General features: G+C 41.1%; 1 protein-coding gene across 3 annotated transcripts in view; it reads right to left on the reverse strand.

The window, feature by feature from the left end:
- PLCB1 (phospholipase C beta 1) overlaps positions 1-25427 on the reverse strand; it is a 457336-nt gene that overhangs the window by 31738 nt on the left and 400171 nt on the right. For all 3 annotated transcript variants that reach the window (XR_011854040.1, XM_072140489.1, XM_072140490.1), the window contains 4 exons: positions 22066-22142; positions 21881-21970; positions 20443-20500; positions 12460-12546 (listed from right to left, as the gene is read on the reverse strand). Coding sequence is in view for 2 of the 3 variants with exons in the window: in XM_072140489.1 (XP_071996590.1) it covers positions 12460-12546; positions 20443-20500; positions 21881-21970; positions 22066-22142 (312 nt within the window). In the remaining variant the exon portion in view is untranslated. The remainder of the gene's footprint in view (positions 1-12459; positions 12547-20442; positions 20501-21880; positions 21971-22065; positions 22143-25427) is intronic.

Here is a 25427-nt window from a genome sequence, read left to right on the forward strand (position 1 = left end):
TGCTTAGATCTCTGCATTCAAACCGCCCCACAGCCACTCCCCTCTGCTGTCATATATAACCAGAAGGCTGCTACAGGTACTACAGCTGTGCAATGGAGAGATCTCATACACCAGTGCAGGTATAGCTACAATACTGGAATTTAAATTCAGTTTTCACGGTCCTGGTGCTACTAACAACACACACAAATGAATGGTTACACAGATCACCAGCACCTTACACTGTCTACAGCATTGCATTATCCAACCTGCTGTAGACTCTTTTTAAGCCACAATGTTAATTCTTCAGAATTTAGAAAACCCATTTAGGACTTGTGTTCATGTATTACATTCAGCTCTACGTGATCATATCTAGGCTTTCTTGTGAAATATGATAAGGTAAATCTGGATTAGAATGTGTTATTCGTACATAAAATCTGCCAAAACATGTCCTGTACACTATGTAATACCATGGGATAGTTAAGACATGACCTATATGCTTTTACACCACGTAAACAGACTGAAAAGTACCAATGCCTGTAGTGTTAGTTTATCCCTAAATCCAGACAAATTTGCCTTTTGCATAGCAAATGCTAGTGACCAGACAATTGTTTCTTATAGTTGTATAGAATGTGTAGTCAGCAATACAGAATAAGCTTACATCCACACCACGTCTTTTGGCGCGGTGCAGAGGTCCTGATAAATATGCCCCATACGGTGCAAATACACATACATATACTTTATGTAGCAAGCTACAACTTTCCATGCTGTTATCTCCTGCTGATGTCTACGCTCAGTAGAGGTCATTGTAGACAACAGGGGACGCATTAAAAATATTGCATCCCACCCCCGACCTCCACTCAGCGATGTCACAGTCTATGTAAGGACAGTGACATTACTGGAGGAAACAACCTGAACATCATCAGTACCCAATTACTGTGTATACAGTGGGGTATGTCTTGTTTATGCTCAGTGGGGGCCATTGGAGACAATCGGGGACGGATGCAAAGTATTGCATCCCACCTCCGGCCTCCACTGAGCAATGTCACTGTCACAAGTAAGGACAGTGACATCACTGGAGGAAACAACCTGAACATCATCGGCAGCCAGTTACTGTATATACCGCGGGGTATGTCTTAGTCCGCCGTAAGGGCACATCTGGAATCTGTTCACATAGCCTTGGAGCGGAGAGGTAAAACGCAATGTAAATTGCAGGTAAGCGTGTGTCACGTGACATTTTTTTTTTAAATACGGCGGTTTCTCCGAATCCGACGGGTTTTCCGACGGCCACGCTCCCGATTTCTATCGCGTGCATGCCGGCAGCGATGCGCCACAATCCAATCGCGTGCGCCAAAATCCCGGGGCAATTCAGGGAAAATCGGCGCAAAATGGTAAAATTTGTGTAACCCGACGTAAAAAAGCAATTTGGGCCCTTAGTAAATGACCCCCAATATGTCAATTGGTAAAAATGTACTGCAGCTGTCTAAATGGCAAATATAATGAATAATAAAATAGTAGAAGCATGTGCTTCATATAGAGATCAACATGATCACATGAATGTAAAGGAAAAAACATATTGTGCCGATAGCTTGGGAAAAGTCATGTAAACTCCAGCCAAGCTGCTTGATATAAAGAAGAGATTTATAATATATCCAGAAGAAAATGCAGCCGCTTGGTGTGGAAATAATGAACAGCCAGATACTATTCACACAGCAAGCAGGGACAGGGTGGAGGTTCAAGATGTGAAATCTGAAAAATAATAGTGCATACACTAGGGAGCTAAGTGCTGAAGTAATGACAAGGTAACGGGGAACTTTTTGTTTATTTTCTGCTCCGTTTCCTTTCCTCTGGTCAGTTATTATAACTTTACCTTCAATGGTGGGAAGTTTCTCTACTCACTTAATCTTTGCTCTGCCTCAGCTTTGGCAACACAAAAGGAAAGTGTCCATACAAAAAGTAACAACAGAAAGTATGGACAAAATGTGCACATAATGTTCTAATAATAGTCTATTTAAGCAATTTTTTTTTCAACTGCTTGTGCCCTATTTTGGTGTTGACCTTATAGGCGTTTCATTTAGGGTTAGAGAGGTTTTGTGAGTAAGAAAAAGGGCCAGATTGCTATTCTTACATTGTACACACCACCGCTTTTCCAACTTGAGCATCGCAATCTGGCCCTTTTTCTTATTTATACATTGCACTCAGTGATGCATGTAGCACCCAGAGAATTATTTCCAGAACTGAAACAGAAAAGGAACCCATCATTAAACTGCCCTGGCTCTCCTTTTCCCCTCACTCCACTTCTCACAGTTTTGGGCCCTGTGCATGACTGAGGGGTTAAGGAGAAAGGGGTCACAGGACTTCCTTCATCCTATGAGTGGCCTCCTCTGATCAGGGGAAGAACCAGGAACTGAAGTCCCCTGAAAAACGGCAGTTCCGTAGGGTGCAGAAACTGAAACTGTAAGTACTGGAGATAAGAGCAAATTTTGAGACAGACCTGGTTAAGTAAACACCTTTTTTTCTTGCCCCTGCCCTGGCTTCACGGGGGTTTCTATATACATGAAAAACCACTTTCAAGCAAAATGTAGACACCTCAGGGGTTCCCTGCTACTCCATTTCTAATGCTGCCCAATGCTTCACTTCCTTACTGGTCTAGTCATGACATCTTGTCAAAGCAATTTGTCATCCATAAAGCCAATCACTGACAGTAATGGCTCAAGCATCTGGTTTTGGTCCACTATGCCAACTAAATACCCAAGTGACCCCATCAGTTTCAACCAGTTTTACCCATGTAAAGGCAGCATTCACATGACCGTCGGGGACACGCATATATATACTGTTGCAAATTTGTGCTGGATATATGTTCCCCATAGACAGCTACGGCCTCGGTATGGTGAGCACAATGGGGCACATTTACTTACCCGGTCCAGTCGCGATCCCGCGATTCACTAAGGTTGTGCGTCCGATATCCAGCAGGTGTCGCTGCTGCGCTGAGGTCCGCCGGAGTTCACCTTCTTCTTCCTGGTTCATGTGAGTGCGTGTCTCGCGACACAAATCAGTTTTTAAATTCTACAGTTTTCCCGAATCCGTCGGAATGTCTGACTGCCACGCCATAGGGATTCCGACTTCACAATGATGAGATCACTTGGCTGTTCCCAGTGTGGGTGGCAGATGGCCTAGGGAGGTCTACAGACGCCTCTTTTTTTAGGATTCTTAATCCAAATCTTCAGCAAGACTCCTTTACATCCAGTGGATATACCTAATCTAGGTTTACTCTAATTCGCTCTTTAAATGAGATGATCTATAAAATATTTCTACATTCAATCTCTACACAATATTCAAGAATAATCCTGGACACGTATCATATATCATACATACTTGACATGACGTACATGGGTGCTGTTCATGGTCATATTTCTCAGTTTTTGTTACAGACTAACAGATCATTATATTTAATTACCCATAATTTCCAGACTCGTAAAAAAAATCGTACAAGACAATGAGATTGTAATTCTAGAAAAGTATCATTTTAGCAAATTAAATTAAGGCCAGTGTCTGATGTCCTCGCTCTTGTCCTGGTGATCAGGATCTAATTAAATTGCAGAGTTAAATTACATGTATATCGATTGCTTTGTTAGTTTAGACAGAATCTGGGAGAGAGGAAGATACTGAGGAGGCGGATTGTGACTGGAGATGGAGGATCATTAAAAACATACATTTATGCAGTATGGCGTATTTATGGCAGATAGTCCATGATCATCGGGTTATTGGTAAAATATGTAAGGAGAAAGTGAAACATGCTGATAAGGAGTTCTATCTATTAACAACACCTATCTCTGAAAGAGTAGTCGCGTTTTATGGTATGTAACAACTCTCGGAAAAGGTCTGTTTGTAAGATTTGTAAGGAATCTGTTTTGTACGGATTCCGGTGGATCTTCTTTTAATTAGTGCAGTAGACCCACGTGGTCTAAAAGTCAGGATGACTTTTAGAAATTGAATTTTCAGTTACAATGTTTGATTGGTGGATTGAAGGCACATAGATAGCTGGGCCAGTGGGCTTTTGACTTACTGGACAGATGTCCCCATCCTTGTGTTGTGCAATAATTAGGTTTTCAAAGAAAATATTGTTTTGCAAAATTGTGTCACAATGTCAGACATTTTATGTAATATATATATATATATATATATATATATATATATATATATACAGTCATCCAGTGAACCATACAAGAGATTTATTAGCACGTTTAAATATTAAAGGCAAAGAGAATGGACCATAAGATTTTATTGGCCTATGTGTAAGGCGATACTGGACGTTAAGATCCAAGGTGAAGGTTGCCTTGGGGAATAACCACATATGATCTATCTATTACCCTCAAGTCAAAACAACCGGAACCGTACTATTCAGCTTTTTAAATCTTATCTTATTCTAGAATGAGAGGAAACGACAGTATTTTTCGGACTATAAGGCGCTCCAGAGTATAAGGCGCACAATCGATAAATCCCTGCTAAAATGTCTAGGTTCATATGTAAGGCGCACCGGATTATAAGACGCACCTGATTATAAGGATGAATGACCAGCAGGTGGCAGACCTGTGCACAGTTCAAGGCAGCTGTTGTCTGTAAGTACGGTTCATATATAAGGCGCACTGGACTATAAGGCGCATCTTTGATTTCTGAGAAAATCAAAGGATTTTTGTGCGCCTTATAGTCTAAAAAATACGGTCCAAGATTACTATGTGGCTATGATTAATTTTTGTTCTTTTATTGAAGAGCATATTCAATTCGCTCTTCTCACAACCATCTCCAGAACTTCTCCCATGCCTCTACAATACTCTGGAACTGTCTACCAAAATGTGTCAGACTGTCCCCCGCCTTCCAAACCTTGAAACACAACCTGAAAACCCACCTGTTCACTATCACCTACAACATACAATAACCCCATGCTCACCTTGTGTCTACATCTTCCCTCCTATATAGATTGTGAGCCCTCACGGGCAGGGTCCTCCTTCCACTTGTCTTGTGATCACTGTAGTTTTTGTATTTGTTCTTGTCTTATTGTAATGTATGTGAACCTCTTACTGATTGTACAGCACCATGGAATTAATGATGCTCTAATAATAAATATTAATAAATAATATAACCTCCAATCTTTCTCTTCTGGTGCTGGAATGTTATGAAATAATAGAGCAAGGACAAAGGGGACAAGTTTTAAGAAGGCTGAAGAATAAAGAGGCCTCCTGCCCTAGATCTCCATCATGTTCTGCTCTGTTTGCTGCTAACCATTATAAAGCTTATTAAATGTGAAATAGTTATAGTACAATAGTTTATCCTACACGAAATCCTGTAAACAAGCGTTAAGAAGGATTTCTTCCATCTAAAGCTTAGTGTAAGGCAATCTCCACTGCAATGCCATCTCTTCTAACAAACTCCTGGCCTTGACTGCTGAACAGAAGCAAAGGAACAAGAACACAGGAAATGTCATTTACCAGCCTCCATCACTCCAAATACAATCTGTGATTTAACAGTAACAGAATTTTAGCCATGCACAGAACTGACCTAGATTTTTTAGAAGCAAAGATTCCAACGAAATAGACAATTTCCTGACTTTTTCACAACAAAACCCTATTGAAGCAATTTTCAGTTCCATTAAATTACATTTTTGAAATTTTCGATTCTGACATTGTGATGTGGAATACACGAAACGCATTGTAACTTTTCATCAATATTTATTAGTTTTCCGTCTCTTTTTTCTCTCTCTCTCTCTTGTAGATAAAAGTGTTAGCGGTAAACATACAGAAGGGTCTGGAATAAGTTCTCCAAAATGTGGTCAAGATCCCACCGTACAAATATGACATTCCTGATCATTTCTAGTTGTTAGAAATGGTCTGAGGATGAGTGACATGACTCGCTTGGTCACCATTTGTTATGTGCTAGGAAATCAGCTGTCAAAATGACAAACCCGGGATAATCTTCTTATATTTGTTATCCATGGCCTCCTTATAAAATCAACTTTTTAAAATTATGCTGCTACAGTGAGATCACATCAAGCAGAGGGAGAAGGAAGTCCTGAGGGAGCGGGGGAAAGGAGGGGGCGACTGTGTAACGGCCTCTGCAGCTGCAGCATAGAGGGGCTATCATGAATTAAAAAACCCTAATATACGTTACAAATAAGGCAGCGGTAGATAAGGTTAAAAAAAGGGCCTCGCCGTTAAGGGGTTAATACTATGCGGCAGATGCATTATCGTATCTGCACCATAAGTGTCGGGAACTCACGCATAATTGGCGCATAATCGTTGCGGATCATTTAGTATGAGTTGGTGCCAGAAAGAATATCTGTTTCCGACTATTCTGACTTGTGTCTTTTTTTTGGCGCAAGTAGGCGTGGCCTATATTTTCCACATCATCCGCCACATTTATGTGGATTTTGTATGCATTTTTAAGCGCAAACTTTGGCACACAACAGACGAGGAAAAAAATGTTCATGTAAGATTTTGGCGCACATCTCATTTTTTATGGCGCCCGACTGATTAGTTCCATCTGCGCATTAATTACTTACAGCCGTGCGCTACTTCAATACATCGGACTATGCTTCCCGTAGTCTGATTTCAGATTCCGACTGTTGAGATTGCGACAGAATTAATAAATCCCCCCCCCGCAATGTGTGTCTATATGACATTAACTATGGAGCAAAATGATTGGGTGTGCTGAATTTGAACTTGCCCCCCCCCTAATGCTATATTTGTCTGCGTGACTATGTATCAAATTTGTGTGGGAGATTCTTCAGGAGATTTATGGAAAGAAATGCATGAGCTGTGGATAGCAGTCATCTATCAGAATTATCACGTCTATATCTTATCTCCATCTAATTCATAATTCAGGACATTTGGCTAGGATTCTAACCTTGTCAGCAGCTCTATAAAGATCCTGAGGTGAGTACAGGAGTGATATACACCCAAAATACAACCGCATGACCTGAATGATCTTGACATCATAAAATCTGTGATGTGCCTCATTATGCACTGACTAATATTAGACTTTTCTTTTCCTTATCTAACGTTCCAGAAGGACGTGTTCACCCGGCGAGGATGGTCCACTGCCAAAGCCGCGGGTTACGTCCAGCAAGGTTTTCCGAAAAAGAATCTATAACCTAATGACATTACAAATGCTGAATCTGATTAAGGGCTATAAAGTAGGAAATTAGCAGGAGAAAGGGTTTGCAGATAGGAAGTCAGGTCTGGGGATTCTGTGCATAAAAAAACATTATGAAAAATAATGGTACAAGATGTCTTTAAATGCTACATTATAACAAATTGTGTGAGCCGGAAACAATCTAGTGTATGTAAAATATCTGCTGCTTCTTCTATGTAATCCAATACAACCAGTAACTCTGACTGCAAGAAGCAGGGAAGAGATAAAAAGATTGTAAAAAGTGTCCTATCTGTAAGTGGCATCTTGTAGAGCAAGAGGAGCTGAATACAACCTACATAGTGACATATTTAAAGGCAGTATGTCACAGATTTGAAGGAGCTGAGCAAATTGTACATGATGCCCTTTCTGCAGGCAGCATGTTATAGAGAAGAGAGAGCTAAGCAGAATACACATAGGGGGTCATTTATTAAGGGCCCGATTCGCGTTTTCCCGACGTGTTACCCGAATATTTCCGTTTTGCGCCGCTTGTACTTAAATTGCCCCGGGATTTTGGCGCACGCGATCGGATTGTGGCGCATCGGCGCTGGCATGCGCGCGACGGAAATCGGGGGGCGTGGCCGAACGAAAACCCGACGTATTCGGAAAAACCGCCGCATTTAAAAACCGAAAATGTGTCGCATAAGGACCGCTTACCTTCACCTGGTCCAGCTCGGTGCATTCCGGCGCGATGAGTTTACTTTCAGCGCAGCAGCGCCACCTGGTGGACGGCGGAAGAACTACCTTATTAAATCCCGGCCGGACCCGAATCCAGAGCGGAGAAGCCGCCGCTGGAACGCGAATGGACCGGGTAAGTAAATTTGCCCCATAGTGTTGTGTCCTATCTTCAGGAAACATGTTATACAGCAGGAGGAGCAGGGCAGATTGTACATGTGTTCTATCTGCAGGCAGAAAGGTATAGGGCAAGAGGAGCTGAGCATATTGTATATAGTATCCTATCTGTAGGCAGCATCTTATAGAGCAGAAAGAGCTGAGCAGATTGCAAATAGTATCCTGTCCTATCTGCAGGAAACATGTTATAGAGCAGGAGGAACTGGGCAGATTGTACAAGGTGTCCTATGTGCAGGCAGAAAGTTATAGGGCAAGAGGAGATGAGCAAATTGTATATACTATCCTGTATGTAGGCAGCATCTTATAGAGAAGAAAGAGCTGAGCAGATTGTTTATAGTGTCCTATCTGGAAGTAGCAAGTTATAGAGCAGGAGGAGCTGAGCACATTTCACATAGTGTCCTACCAGCAGGCCGCATGTTACTGAGCAGGAATAGCTGTATAGCTCGTACACAGTGTCCTATCTGCAGGCAGCATGTTATTGAGCAGGAGGAGCTACAATAATAGTATATACTTGTATATACTCTTCCTACTCTTTAAGATCTGCTGGTAGATTAAATGTAAGTTTCTTTTAACATGTCAAACAGATTTTAGAAGATGATGTCTGACGGTGACTATAACATTATTTCCCATCAGTGACATACGTTTTGAGAAGATCCAAGTTTCAAGGTCCCCCCCACCCCCCATTTATACCGAGAATTGTAAAAAATCCAAGATACCGGAACATACAGAATGAAGATGAGTCTCATAAGATTTGTTCAGTGCAAGTTCCCCTCAAATGACACTGAAACCAAAAGCAACTTTATATTTTTATCTTTGAATCCTAGAGACTAAAATAGAGAAAAATATGTGAATGATTCTAGGAAAATCTGGGTCAACGACCAATTATCTGTTGAAAAGAAAACATTTGTGTTGAGTTATCAGGAGTCATGGTGATCACCTTTGTGTTTTTATTTCTTTACAGCTCCTATCTACTGGAAAAAATCTATTGAAAATGATGTATAATGATATACTATGGTGTCTATGGTAGGGATGAATTCCTGAATTTGATGAATTCCTTGTATGTTCCCCAAAACAAAATGATTGGCTTATGATAAAACTAAACATGCCCATCCGAGAAAAGTCCTGATACTACCACCCACGTTAGGTGTTTGACTGGTCCACAGGTGCGTAACTAGAAGTTGATGGGCCCCAGTGCAAAGTCTGTGCCAGGCCCCGACTTTAAATGTATGGTTTCTAGTACTAGTCTTCTCATATGGGAAAGAGACACCACAAGGCCCCCCTAAACCTCTTGGGCCCGGGTGCGACCGCAATCTCTGCACCCCCTCAAGTTACGCCCCTGCTGGTCCAGTTGAGACCAGATCTAGTGTATATGGCCACAGCAAGGAACAAATCTCTTGGAGTAATAGTTTTGACCAAGCAATAATTTGACTGACAATGCCAATTGTTAGTTAAATCTTACGATTATGAAACACTTAGGGTCTGTCCACAGTGCAGGATAGAAATGCAGTGAGGTCGCAACTGGGCCCAAGAGGTTTAGGGGGCACTTTCCCATATGAGAAGTCTAGTACTATAAACCCTACATTATAGTCGGGCCTGGCACAGTCTTTGCACTGGGGACCCTTGGCTTCGAGTTATGCCCCTGGTTATAGTCCTTTCATTTCTCCTTAATTCCTATGATTGATGTGAATCCCATTGGACCTAGCAATATGTAATCTTTCTGTTAGATGGAAATAATACTTTAGTGTTCTGTCCCGAACTGAGGAGCCCCGTTTCTGAGTGAGAACAAAGAGTGTCTCTGTAAAAGCCATTCCCATTCTCGTAGATACAATGGGGCACATTTACTAAGGGTCCTGCGGACGCGATTCCGTTGGGTTTTCCCGAATATTTCCAATTTGCGCCATTTTGCGCTGAATTGCCCTGGGTTATGGCGCACCCGATCGGATTGTGGCGCAACGGTGCCGTGACAGAAATCGGGGGGCCAGGCCGCCAGACAACCCGACGGATTTGGACAAACCGCGGAATTTAAAAAAAGAATTGTGTCGCAAGATCAGCACTCACATGCACCGGGAAGAAGAAGGTGAACTCCGGCGGACCTCGGGCCAGCAGTGACACCTGCTTGATATCGGTCGCACAACCTTCGTATATCCCGGCAGACCCGAATCCTCGTCGGAAAACGCACCGCAGGATCGCGACTGGGCCGGGTAAGTAAATTTGCCCCAATAGTGTCTGAGGTAAAACTGCTCTTGTTGCCCATGGAAACCAATCAGAGCTAAGTTTTAATGTTAAACAGCCGTGAGAAACTGGAAGCTGAGCTCTGATTGGTTGTAATGGGCAACTATAACAGTTCTGCTCTCAGACACTTCGGATAAATCTCCCCCAATGAGGTTGTCGCTATTTATCCCATAGCCGCAATATCAGTGGAAATATTGTTCTGCCTCTCCCAATGGCCACATTGTCTTTACCAATATACATCTATTATTCTTTCTGCTCCGCTTTTTTGATCTGTAAAGTGAAGCCTCCTGTCTGTTACCTCATCAGCCGGACATTCCTGTACATAAAATTGCTGCGTATGGGGGTCATGTGATCCGTAAATGGCGATTGCTCAAGGCCAGTTACAGATCACATGACCCTCTATCTGTGGCCATTTTATGGACAGGAATGTCCGGCTGATGAGGTAAAAGACAGGAGGCTTCACTTTACATATCAAGAAAGCGGAGCAGAACTATTCATAGATGTATATTGGTAAATTAACTAATATTCTGTCCCAACCCCTTAGTGGTTAGCATTACAGCCTTGCAGCGCTGGAGACCTGGGTTCAAGTCCCAGGGACAACATCTGCAAAGAGTTTGTATGTCCTCTCTGTGTTTGTGTGGGTTTCCTCCGGGTCCTCCGGTTTCCTCCCACACTCAAAAACATACAGGTAGGTTGATTAGAGTGTGAGACCCATGGGGACAGGGACTAATCTGGCAAGCTCTGGGCAGCGCTGCTCAATCTGTGTGCACTATATAAATAAAGGAATTATTATTATTAACCTTGAATATAACTAATATGCAAAAGATTGATATGATGCTGTGCAAAGAACTGTACAGAGAATATATATAGGTCTTTTAGGTGCATAGCTATATGCAATTATAGTAGTGCTGATAGTAAATGTCCTGTGCTCACGGTCATTTCACATTGGATTTGCAGTGGAGAGATTCTTAATCTAAGTTTTGGCTGTGAGAGGAGTTCATTATTTTACATCACACTACAGTAGCTATGACCATAGATCACCTCAACAGATGCAATATAGTCTGTGACTAAAAGTTATAAGTTATATTCCTGAAGAGTTCAATGAATTTAGTGAGCTGCAATGAACAGACCGTGCTGGCTCCGAGAGATATTGCCATAATGTTTAAAGGGCTCAGACCAGGAAAGGCGAGAGGTTGTTATAAGAACTGGCTCGCCATCATTTTTATTGTGGAAGTGTGAACTGAGCTCATCCCATGTTAGAAGAGGGGGTCCTTGGGTTTCACCATAGAAAGCTTAAAGAAAATCTACTATCAAAACCCAGCATGATAAACCAGGGGCACTTACTCATAGATCCAGGGCCCGTGACTGTGGTAATCTTCTTATATTTATTGTGAATGGCTTCCCTTTTTTAAAAATAAAATTAACTTATGCAATTATGCTAATGAGACCAAAGACCCTCTGTACTTCAGATTAACAGGCTGTTACACTGTGCAGGAGCACCTCTCCCTCCCACTGTGTAGTAAAACTTCCTCTACTGTACCACGATTACATCAGGCAGAGGGAGGGGGATGTGCTGAGGGAACAGAGGGTGGGGGAGAGACAGTGAACAACTTTTGGGTCCCTTAAAGGGGTTGTCTGAGAGCATAAAAAAACATATTGATGGCGCTGAGGGGGCTGGTTATAAAAAAAAATAAACATGTTTGTTTACATGGGGCACGGACTGGAGTGATGGCAGCGGTGGGGCGCCGTGAGGGACCCAGAGAGTAAATGTTTATTTCATTTAACCAGCCCCTTCCAAGCCACCAATAGATTTTTTTATGCTCTTGGACAACCCCTTTGATTCTCAATGCCCTCCCCCTACCTTAATGGTATGGTATCAAGTAATCCACGTACTGTGCATATCCCAGTTATAGTCCTGTACTGCAAATTACAGGAGAGAAGGTTCTGGATTTGAGTCAACTTGACATAAAGCTGCTTTATTAATAAAACTAATTAAAAATACACACACAAAGGTGCATCCTATCCATGGCACAACAACCTTACCAAGCAACACTGTGATTTAGCCCAAAGAAATAATAGCACTTTTTATTATTAGTTGTGTAGTTCTGCATTTGAATTGTGTATGTTCTCGAAAATTAATTGAATAAAATTATAATCTTTCGAATTTGTAATTACTTTATCGTGAATCTTCAATTAAGAAGCACAAACGTTTACCTTGGGCTTTTCATCCAAAATTTGTTGTCGAATCTCTTTGTGTTTCTCTACCAGTTTTTCTTGTCTTTTGCTCTGAGCATCTTCTAACTGTAAAGTAGAAAAGGAATGAGATTAGTGGATACAAAATAATAAAGAAAATCTACTATAGATGGGGAATTCATTTGACTGTATTTGCCAGTAAACGGCAGATCTCCAGTTGGTTTATTCGATTGATACAGCTCACTCAACATTGTCCACTTCAAGTCTATGCTTCTACAGCTCCAAAAAAGTGAACCTAACAATTAGAGATGAGCTGACCTAATGGTCGGATTTAGAGTCCGGGTTTGGCACCCTTACCTGAACATATTGCCGGATTGGCGATTAAAAGGCCACTCCAGCAAATTGACACCCCTAGCAACTAGCCATTTCTATGATTGGCCGTGACTAGTTGCTATGGGTATCAATTTACCAGATCAGCTGTATTAGGGTGCATCCAATAACATAACTCCAAAATTAAACATTGCCTCTTTCCTAAATGGGAAAAAGTAATGTTAAGGACTTGAAAGGCAAAAAAACTCTGTTACAGATACCAAATCCAATTTAGTTGAACAGAACAAATTCTAAATATCTCCATAACATGGATGGAAATGGCTCCAAATTAGTATATTATTGTTTACCATTCTAAACCTTTCCTATATAAATGTCTAAATACAACTAACTTTCTTCGACCTACAATTTTAGTCCCCTGGTCTTTTGTTCTGGTCTTGGAAAGAATAAGGGCCCCTCATTATAGGAGTGATCTCCTATCACACTTTTTGAGAATGAGTCACCCAAAAACTAATTCCATATCGGTCCAAAATTTGAGGTCAAAATCTGAGCCTGTTTGTTCATTGTGGATGCTGTGATTGACCCCTTAGATCAGTGATGGCAAACCTTTTAGAGACAGAGTGCCAAAAATACCCACTTTATTGGAGAGTGCCAACATTGCAATTTAAGCAGTAATTAATTGCTACCAACTTTGTACTTTGTAACAGCTTTTAATTCTATTGGCATACAGAGAACACAAATACTGTATGAAGATTTTCAAATATGAATATTAGAAGGATGAGAAATTCGGATTAGCATTGCAGCATCCCTTCAGGGTCCCATGGACAGAAAGAATTGCTGGGCCTGGAGCAGGAGCTCCAATGAAAATCCAGCTCTGTCTGCACCTTCTCATTCCTCCTGAAGTCCCGGGCAGTCAAGGATATATAAAATGGCACTGATTGTGGCACACCTTGGTGGCCTGGGGCTTCAGGATGATGCCGTGAGTCCTGTCTGGTGAACTCTGTGCTTGGGGAATTGCCTGTCTGCTTACAGAGAGGGCTCTGAGTGCCACCTCTGGCACCTGTGCCATCGGTTCTCCACCACTGCCTTAGATGGTACCATCAGTGCTGATCATGGCACCCAAGTGGCTCAGAAAAGTCATTGGGGCACATTTATCATACATGCAAAGTGCATCAGCATATGATGTTCACTTTGGCCTACTGATAAATCTGCGCTGCACCAGTGGAGGAATTCTACATCAGGTACAAGCCTGGCACAGAATTATGTCATAGCCTACACCTGAATGGGCGCAGGCTATAGCTTTCGCACAGGCCCAGTTTGCCCCTGATCCTGCCCCCTTCACTTCCATTATGCCTACTTGGTAATTACAGGCCGATTTAGATCCTGTCTATCATAACAGAAGTGTATCTGATAAAAAGTACAGACCTCTCCATTCTTTGTAGATAGGAAAACTTGCAAACTCGGAAGTGTTTTCCTAACTATATTTGCAAAAATTTGGCATTTTTTAACTTGACCAGTGCACAACTTAAAGAGGACCTTTCACTACCTCACTTATATGTATATCATAACACCGCACTTCAAATTTTCCTTCTAGCCCCCACGGTGGCGGAGTTATTAGTCCCGAGATCTGACCATTATAATGTGTGTTTGGTCAGAAAGGAGGGGCTGGAGCTGGAGGCGGTTATAATAATCTTTCTCATATTGTCAGTAATGAGCTGTACTAAGCATGTAAAGGCTATGTTCACACACATTCTAATATTCTGTTGACATTGCATTTACAAAAATGCGATGTTACATGCATTGTAAACACGCACGGAATGTAAACGCAAACGCAAACACTATGTAAAATTAAGTGCAAACGAAACATCTACGCATGCACCTCATGCAAGTGTAGATGCATTGTGAAGGCACGGAAATGTAAATGTGCCTTAAACGCAAGCGCCATTTACGCAAGCATAAACATGAGTCAAACTCAACATAAACGGGAATGCCGCGTAAACGTAAAAAGAGTAAACCTGGCGCAAAGGCAAATACCATGTAAGCTTAAACGCGTTGCCAACTCGACATAAATGGAAAATTAACGTAGGCGTGATGGAAATAGCGCAAAAGCGTAAAGCAAACTCCATGTAAGTGTAAACCTGACGCAAATTCAGCGCAAGCGTAAATGAGATGCAAACGCAGCATAAGCGTAAACGTGTTGCAAATGCCTCATAAACGTAAGCTTGACACAAAGGCCAGGTAAATGTGCCGCAAATGCTATGTAAACGTAAACATGCCGCAAATGACACACAAGCGTAAACATGACACAAATGCCGCCTAAACCTGATGCAAACGCTGCATAAGCGTAAACGTGGCGCAAATGCTGCATAACACTAAATGTGACGCAAACACTGCACATGCATAAACGTGGCGCAAACGGAAATATTAGCGGAATGTGTGAGAACACAGCCTTTAGATGAACATACAAAGAAATCACAGCTCACTATTCAAAATAGCTTCTCTGACATTGCCTGCCACTAATTGGACAGTATGAGAGAAGATTAGCATAAGACACGCCTCCAGACCCAGCTCTTCCTCTCTGACCAAACACAGATTACAATGGTCAGAAACTGGGAATGATATCTCCGCAACCGCATGGGCTAGAAGGAAAATTCAAAGTGCCCCTGTAATAGCCCCTACAAGGCTGTATGATAATCTATACATGTGTGAGGTGGTGAAAGGTCCTCTTTAAAGGGAACTGTGAACCAATAGGTTATCAAGACATAAAATAATTTCTCGTTGATTGAAGTAGATTTTTGGCTTTTAAAAACATATTCAAGAATTTAGAGTAGATTTCCTCTCAATGGCTGCATATATAATATTATGTCTTCTCTTGGTGCGGTTTATAGAAGCCTGGCCATGTGTATGAGCAAATCAGTCAGACGTTTCCTATTAAAACGTCCATAGTTACTGATGCCTCCTGTATTTAATTTATTTCCTTTTTTTTACTAGTTTAAGGACATGGAGTACGCGGCTGAATAATGGTGGTGTCAGTATAATCTAGTTCCTTCCGTTGGCTGAACAGAAGATTCCACCAGAAAATCAATGTATTTGATTAATATAATAGAATCTTTCTTGTAATCAATCTTGGATAACACAACTGTTCCAGCCCACAGCAACCAGAAAAAGTTTCCACCTAACCACCTAACACAAATGCTCAAGTTTTCGGAATGCATAAGTCTCACTGTTAAACATTTAGAATTTGAAAAATGTTCTCTGTGTTATGGAAACATCTTCTTGTGGACATGTTATGCAAATGTTGGTGTGAATCAAAACATACTTTGCAAAATTAAAACATCAAGAAGTCCCATGCAAGTGTGATTGTGAGCCCCCATAATAATAAGGTGTTCAATAACTAAGGACTAATAAGTCCATACGGATCTTAGCAAATGTAACACAAAACATACTTCAAAATGAATATAGCATCTATAAGTGGACAGGCAGGGCCGGCACCAACACTGGGAATAGCTGGGCAAGTCCCAGGGCCCAGGGCTCCTGGGGGGCCCACATAAGGCTGCACATAAAGAATGTACTGCGGTGAGGGGGCTGTATCTAATGAATCCTTAGGGTTGAGAGGGGCTTTTCATAAACTAACTAAGGGGGGTGTATATAAAAAAACCATGAGGGGCTGTTTGGGATGATAAACTAGGGAATATTTTTGGGAACAGGAGACTGTATTAGTTTTTGATTTTTTAATACCACCACGTGACTTCACAGCATAAGGGGCCCACTAAGGCTCTGTCGCCCAGTGGCCTACTGAAACTTGGAGCCCACCCTGTGGGCAGGCGCCCATGATACTGTTTAGTAGACTAGAAGGACAAACACTGATACCAAAAAAATTAAGTCCAGTGTAGTATCAAATGTTCACTTTTATTATCTCATGAGATAAAAAGGGTAATCCATGTGAGTGCTGAGCATGTGAGCCATCTTGTGGGTCGATCTCAAGCCAGGAGATAAAAATAACCAATGACGTCCACATAATCTTGTCTACTTTTGCATGGCCACTGGGAAGTAGTGTAGTGGTATAGGAACGGTGCTGTAGACAATCAGCCAAGTTACGAGAAAACATTTCTTGGCGACCTATGCAAATTTGTAATTAAAATACTAAGATACTAAGATTGTCTTCAAGTATGTTCTTCACTTATGAAATTTCATAATTATAAAGTGCTAATTCCCCATCAGAACACAACTCAGTGTAAGAGCTGAGATCTTCACAGTAGGAGCCAAGTGCTGGATACTTGTCTTCACATTTTTATATTCAGCTTGGACTGAAGCCTTGGCTGCTCTGTGCCAGTATCCCATATCGATATCTTTATGATCCGTTTATTAATGTAGGGAGAACAAATGGCTAATGCGCAATGATGGTTATATTGGTTAGTTAACACCATTCTAATATTGGTGGATTCAAGAAAGCTTCAAGAAACTTCCTACAGAATGAAGATATAAATAGCAGCTTAAAGAAAATCTACCATCAAAATCAAATGTAATAAACCGGGGGCACCAGGACTGTGGGAATCTTCTTATATTTATAATCCATGGCCTCCTTCTAAAATCAGCTTTTAAAATTATACTAATGAGCCAAAGGGCTACCCTGTTGTCTGGCTTCACAAGTTGTTACACTGCCTCCCCCTCCCCCTGCTTCCTCAGCACTTGTGCAGTGAGCATGTCCTGCTGTATTCTTAGTGCACAAGAAGCGAGGGAAGATTGAGACAGTGTAATAGTCTGTAAAGCCAGATCACAGAGAGGCTAGGGTAGCTACTCAGACTCATTAACATAATTCTAAAAGTGGAGGTTAGAAGGAAGGAGGACATAGCTAACAAATATAAGATGATTACCACAGTCATGGTGCCTGAATCTATGAGTAAGTGTCCCTGGTTTATGATTTTGATTTTAAGTCCTCATTCACACAGCCCAGACTTAGGCCAAAAGTCCAGATTTTGGCTTCAGCCTCGCTAGGGGTTGTGTCACCACTTATTCTGGTCTCTCTCCTTTCCTGATGACATCACAGGGAACAACGATCCCTGAGAAAATGCTGGTGGCAGCTTTGCTGGTGGCTTTTAAGCAGGCCTGATAGCAGGCGTTACTGGTGTGGAAGAACATTTGGGTTTGGGTTCAGCTAAACTCAGCCGGATCTGTACTCATCAACCACTCATCAATAGTGGTTTATCAGGTTAATGTCTGCTGACAGGTTCCCTTTAAGAGCTGGGTGAGCAGGCTTATATTATTCCATAGTCTGATACAATATAAATGAATCCCACTGTTCTCTGTTCATTGCTACTTGGCAAACTCATCAGTTCTGTATTTACAGGCAAAGTTTTTGCCAACTTTTAGGTTCATTGTGAGTACATTTAGTTGTGTGGGAAGAACAAAGTAACCAACAGAGAAAGTATGCGAGGGACAGAATGCATTATGTGACGGATAATACATGCACAGCGAACCAGAAACTTGTCTTATAGCAGAATATGAATGCATGGAAAGTTATGCTGTGTTTTAACATTCAATCTCCCTAAAGTACATCAATAAATTATGATAATTGTTGGAAGGAGGACAAACATGTATGTACCATTGTATCTCCGCCAGGGAATGGTATGGAACACATAATTGTGATTAAATTGCTTCATATAAGGGACCCCCCCCCCAAAAAAAAGACTTATTGAAGCAGTGAAATTCAGAGGACAAAAGCTGCAGATGTTACTAACTATTATCTACTACAATATGACATTCAAGGATTTTAGAGATAGAAGGTCATGAAAGTCCCTGTGAATTCTACGGTATATATAAGTCCCTGTATGCGCTCCCGTTATCATATTACTGAGGAAAACTAGGCACCACTGAGTAACCATACATAGATATCTCATTAGGGCTTTCCCATTGCTCTTCCCATTGACCTACAACCTTAATGGGAAACTCTGGTCTCACTCCTCAAAACTGGAACTACAAAAACAGAAAAAACGGGAACAACAGAGGACGGCGCCTCGGGTAATATAGCCGGGTACCGGGAGTCTTGTAGATAGTATAGAGGGTGCTCACCTTGTGAGAAACTTGATGTTATGCATAAATTCCCACTCCTGGGGAACGGTCCAATCCGGATTTGGCTCTTTCTGTGGACATAAGCAGCTCCCACAACTCTACAAACCCGAAGCTAAAGGTTTTGGCTAAAAGCATATACAAAAGGGAAAACAATGTGAGAGTTTGCGTGGGGCGCTAGTACACAATCGCTTGAGCCTTTGAATGTAGGAGACTTCCTGTAGGATAATATAAACCACGGTCCAATCGATATAAATAAAAGAAGTAATTTATTTCAGATCTTACCGATCAATTTGGATAAAAATGGTACAAATTAATGGTCCCATTAACGCGTTTCGGGTCTTAGACCCTTTCTCAAAAAAACGGACTGGGGTCTTAGACCCTTTCTCAAAAAAACGGACAAGTGTATACACTTGTGTGTATACACTTGTCCGTTTTTTTGAGAAAGGGTCTAAGACCCGAAACGCGTTAAAGGGACCATTAATTTGTACCATTTTTATCCAAATTGATCGGTAAGATCTGAAATAAATTACTTCTTTTATTTATATCGATTGGACCGTGGTTTATATTATCCCACAGGAAGTCTCCTACATCCAAAGGCTCAAGCGATTGTGTACTAGCGCCCCACGCAAACTCTCACATTGTTTTCCCTTTTGTATATCCTCAAAACTGGAGTAGAAAAGAGCAATAAAAAGATAGGGGATAACAAGCGGATCCGTGAAGATCCGACTGTTGAGACCCCACTGATCACAAAAACGTATCAACAGTGACCAAAAGGTTTGTCCTACATAACGAGTGGATAGGGGATAACTAGCTGATAAGTGAGCGCCCGACTGTTCTCAACCATACCGATCATGAGAATAGGACGTCCAAAGAACGGGGATCTCACTAATTGATAGATATAGTTTAGATATATGACTGTATTTATAGACAGATTATAGATATTAGATATATATTGGATAGACAGACAGACAGACAGATAGAAAGATAGATAGATGATAGATAGATAAATAGATAGATAGATAGATGATAGATATATAGATGATAGATAGATAAATAGATAGATAGATAGATAGATAGATATATGATAGATATATAGATGATAGATAGATGATAGATAGATGATAGATAGATAGATAGATAGATAGATAGATAGATGATAGATAGATAAATAGATAGATATATAGATGATATATAGATGATAGATAGATGATAGATAGATGATAGATAGATAGATAGATAGATAGATAGATAGATAGATATCAGATAGATAGGTGTTTCTCCTTAGCAAAAGTAATAATTACTAACAAATGGAAGCCGCTCACATTGTCTTTATATCTTAATATTCAGCAACAGAAAATATATTTCATCCTTATGTTTCTCCAGACACATTTCCTGCTTATTGTCTTATATTAGATTTTTATTCCATTATTTATCTCTTGCGACCTCTATTACTTTGCCACTACCTAATGTATTAAAGTCATTATCCGGATGAAACGTAGCTGCCGTAATTAAAACAGAAAAACAATGTCTATCTTTGTTGGATCAGTAACCACATATTTATCAGGGATTGGATATTCCATATAAATGCAATAAGCTTGTAGAGCGTACCCTTTTAATGTACTGCACCACTTCCTGGATATAGGATCTGATCATTTCTGTCTTCTCTCTATGGAAAAGCAGAAAACAAGATGGGAGAGATTAGATTATTACTGTAGACCAGACATTGTGCCAAACACAGTTCTTTATCCTGATATTTCTCACATGTGGTAATAAGTAGATTTCTGGTGTTTGAACTTTGTGACACAACAACAGGACAATATATAGCAATAATAAGTAAAGGAAAAAGACCAGGTCTACACATTTTAAGATACACTAAATACAGAAATTGACAAAAAAAAGTAACTGAACATTTTTTTCCTTATATATTCCTTCTTTAGATCTTATTTTGTTGAATAATATAACTGACACTGAAAAAAAAGGTTTTATGTCCCAGGCGCTCAGCCATGGCCCTGTGTGTCTGGCTGTAAGATAACTGGCTGGAGCTGGAGCCTCCCCGCTGTTTCCTGCCTACTGTAGAGGTTGCTAAGCCACGCCCTTTGTCTAAGTCCCTCCTCCCATCTTGTTTCAAAACCAAAATGGAGCACATCAGCAGGGGATATTGCCTAAATAAAATTCAAAAAACCCTGCAGACTGATAGGGTAGCGACAAAATCATCTCTACTTGTACTTGTACTATTAATTTTTAAGTTTGATACCCCTTCCAACTCGTAAGGATCAAACACTGCAATTGTGCGGCACTTGTCCCTGGACTTATGGCACATATCTTTATAAATGTACTGCGTTGTGCCGGTTTCAAGCTGTCAGGGGTGAGTCCATCAGTGACAGTCAGGAACCCAGAAAAGACGACAGCAGCAGCAGCTGATATTATAATGAAAGTATTGGATTATAATCAGCAGTCCAGATGGACTGTCTGAGGGCCAAGGTTTTAGGAGGCTCATGATCACTCAGACCACAAACCATGTTTAGGGTTGAGAAAGACAGGACGGATCTTTCAGCCCTGAAATCCTAATGCATGAACGACCCCCAAAGGTTCTTAAACAGCAGAACTGAAGGCCAAAAGAACTACTTGTATGTAGGCAGCTAATGTCAAACCTTTAAAGGACATTTACCACCAGGATGAAGGATTGTAAAACAAATAAACTTACATGCTGGTATGTGCCCCCTCTGGTTGGATACACTTTTCTTTAAGCTTTTTATGACCTTATTTTTAAGAATAAAAGGCATGTAAAAATAATGTAAATGAACCCTCAGACTCATTTGCATAATTTTCAAATCCTTTTTTTGGAAAAACCATGGAATAAGAACATAAAAGAAGAGCCGATCCTGCCAATATGTCAGTGTGCTTGGTTTACAATCCATCATCCATGTGGTAGATGTCCTTTAAAAAAAAACCTTGAGTTTTGGGGGTCCCACAATTTTCATAAAGCCTCGTGCCCCTGACTTAATCCATCCTGGTAACTTGACATGGGATAGTGCTCCATACTTACTCCTCCATTTGATTTTTATCTTTCGATTTGGTTTCTGTGACTTTCTCTTGCCGTTTCTTGTCCATCTTCTTTTTCAACTCTTTCTTTTCTCTGCAGGAGTATAAAAAATAACATATAGATTAAAGACACAATATATTGCACCTAATCAATCCTTTTATTTTAATAGGGAAGGAAATATTTTATACTTTTCACATGTTTCCTTGAGTTTTTTCAGCTGGTTGTTCTGGCATTCCTCGGCTACATCCGTCAACTTCTGGATTAGCTGCAATGAGAGAAAGGGAGACGATGAAGAAAACTGGAGAATCAGTCACCATGAATGTCCAGGGCCCTTATATATTACAATATTGAACAATTTTTAGTATAATAAAAAGTTACAAAAGTTTTCACTCTACTTTGTTTGCAATTTCCTTGGGACCCTTATTGTTTCCTTTCAGGTATGTAAAATCTGTCCAGGACATTTGAATGACACAGATGAGCAACTTTTATGGACTTTCATGACTTTTATCTTTGAGAAACTTTAAGATAAGTAACCAATTTCATAGTGCCCAGTGCTTGACTGACAGCCTGTATAATGATGTGACACTCCTGCTGCTGGCTCATCTATGTGCTACCTGGTGCTGGCGCCCCCTGAAGCCTGTGTGTGTATGAGATACTCATATACAGATGACTGACAGCCTGTATAATGATGTGACACTCCTAGTGCTGGCGCCCTCTGCAGCCTGTGTGTGTATGAGATACTCCTATACACCTGAATTACAACCTATATAATGATGTGACACTCCTGCTGTTGGCTACTCTATGTGCTTCCTGGTGCTGGCGCCCCCTGCAGCCTGTGTGTATGAGATACTCCTATACACAGGTCTGACAGATTGCATAATAATGTGACACTCCTGGTGCTGGCTCCTTTATGTGCTTCCTGTTGCTGGCACCCCCTGCAGTCTGTTTGTGTATGAGATACTCCTATAAACATGACTGACAGCCTGTATAATGGTGCTGCCTCCTCTATGTATAAACTCCTGGTGCTGGCTCCTCTATGTGCTTCCTAGTTTTGGTGACCCTGAAGCCTGTGTGTATGAGATACTCCTACACACATGACTGACAGCCTGTATAATGATGTGACACTCCTGGTGCTAGCGCCCCCTGCAGCCTGTGTATGAGATACTCCTATACACCTTATTGACAACCTGTATAATGATCTGACACTCCTGGTGCTGGCTCCTCTATGTGCTTTCTGACGCTGCCCCCCCCTGCAGCCAGTGTGTGTGTATGAGATACTCCTATACACAGGTCTGACAGACTGCATAATAATGTGACACTCCTGGTGCTGGCTCCTCTATGTGCTTCCTAGTTTTGGTGACCCTGAAGCCTGTGTGTATGAGATACTCCTATACACATGACTGACAGCCTGTATAATGATGTGACACTCCTGGTGCTAGCGCCCCCTGCAGCCTGTGTATGAGATACTCCTATATACCTTATTGACAACCTGTATAATGATCTGACACTCCTGGTGCTGGCTCCTCTATGTGCTTCCTGACGCTGGCCCCCCTGCAGCCTTTGTGTGTATGAGATACTCCTATAGACAGGTCTGACAGACTGCATAATAATGTGACACTCCTGGTGCTGGCTCCTCTATGTGCTTCCTGGTGCTGGCGCCCCCTGCAGCCAATGTGTATGAGATACTCCTATACAAATGACTGACATCAACGTGAGTATACCTTGTTTAATGTTTTCATACGCCTTGGGGCCCAAAAAATGAATCCCCTTTAAAGTCAATGAAGGGTTCAAGTTTGGCTGCCGCCTCAGACCTATATAGGTCCTGAAGTCCATGGTAGGTCATTTTGAAATTGGATATGCTAAACAGGTTTTTTTTAATTGTTTTCTCAATTTCTTAAAAAGAAATAGATGCAAGCATGCTTAAAATATCCTTTACAGTACAGTACAATGTGTTATAATTAATGATTTGCCCTCCGCCATGCTTTAAAACTAAGTACTTGAAGCTCTGGAGGAAGCCGCTAGAACATTGTATAAACTGAGAACATTCTGGAAGCTTCTCCCGTAGAGACAATCCCAGTTGCTCCGGTGGCACGGACCTCCTCATAGAAAAGTTTCTATTCTATAAATAGGGAAATTCTAAACTGTGCAAGAAAAGTTGAAGAAAGGCAATAATTAGCCCAAAGCTTAATGTGTGAAAAGCGTAATAGCCGTATTGTTATTTGTAAGCGAGAAATCTCTCCGGTCTTAAACAATGAACAATTCATCAATGAAATAACAGGAATACTTGGCTCATTCATGTGTGAGCAAATATTAATTTAGATGGAGCCCTGGGGGATACCTTAATTGTACCTTATCCCAAGTACATTGCAGAAATACAGAGGATAATTAACCCATCCAGGAATGTAAATTGCCCAAGAATACTTTTAAATTAATTGCGGAAAGTGTGAATTGCTTTATTAGGTAAGAAAATATCGGTTGACTAACATATGGAATATGAATATTTCATTCCTAGCCACCTTCAGGTACTCCAGGCGATTGTCTGAATACGAATTCATATGTGTGACCTGAGTAAGGCATCAGACGCATAACAGGGCCCCGTACATCAATATGGGGCACAATATACAAGCACAACGTGATTAGCTATAGAATCTTAAAGGGGTGTTCTCTTTGTAACTATTCATGACATGTCCTTTGAATATGTCATTAATAGTGTTAAGCAGACCCAAACCGCAAAATTTGCGCCGAATTTTGCTTCATTAGAAGTTTGGGGCAAGGTTTGGGTAAACCTTCCGCTATTGGCACCCGTGACCAGGGGCGTAACTTGAGGGGGTGCAGAGGGTGCGATAGCAACCGGGCCCAGGAGGTTTAGGGGGCCCCACAAGGTGTCACTTTCCCATATGAGAAGATTATTACTATAAACCATACATTATAGTCGGGGGCCTGGCACAGACTTTGCACTGGGGCCCATCAGCTTCTAGTTACGCCACTGCCCTTGACCGATGCTGGCATTGATTGTTGCGGCATTAACTGTATAGATTAACCTGGTGGTGGCACCAGGTAACTCCCCTGTTTATCAATATAAAAAAAAAAAAAATCACCTCCAAGGATTAAGGGGGAGCATCCCTTTCGATGCCCACTATTTTGGGCACTACAGCACCTAGAACTATGGGTTGGGTTTATGTTTAAACTAAGAATCTCATCTTTCAAAACAGCTCAGGCTTGTGGTTCTTGTGACCGCAGAACCAGATATACAGACAATAAAAATATAGACAGGAATTGGATGTTATATGCAGTTTGCATTAATGTCTTTTTCTGCCTGTATTTTTGGTTTTGTACTACACGGAACTAAATCATAAAGGATTATATTTTTAGCTTTATTCCATTCAAAAGGAAGGGTCATTGGTACCTGAATTTCCAGGTCATAATTTGAAGTTCTGTTATGTTTTTCCTTAAAGGACATCTACCACCAGGTATTGGTATTAGTTATAAGGCTTCCAAATTCCAAAGAAAATAACTTTGTAAAAATATGTAAATGAGCCTGTCAGGCTGA

Source organism: Engystomops pustulosus, chromosome 3 (assembly GCF_040894005.1).
Source record: "Engystomops pustulosus chromosome 3, aEngPut4.maternal, whole genome shotgun sequence".
Lineage (NCBI taxonomy): Eukaryota > Metazoa > Chordata > Amphibia > Anura > Leptodactylidae > Engystomops > Engystomops pustulosus.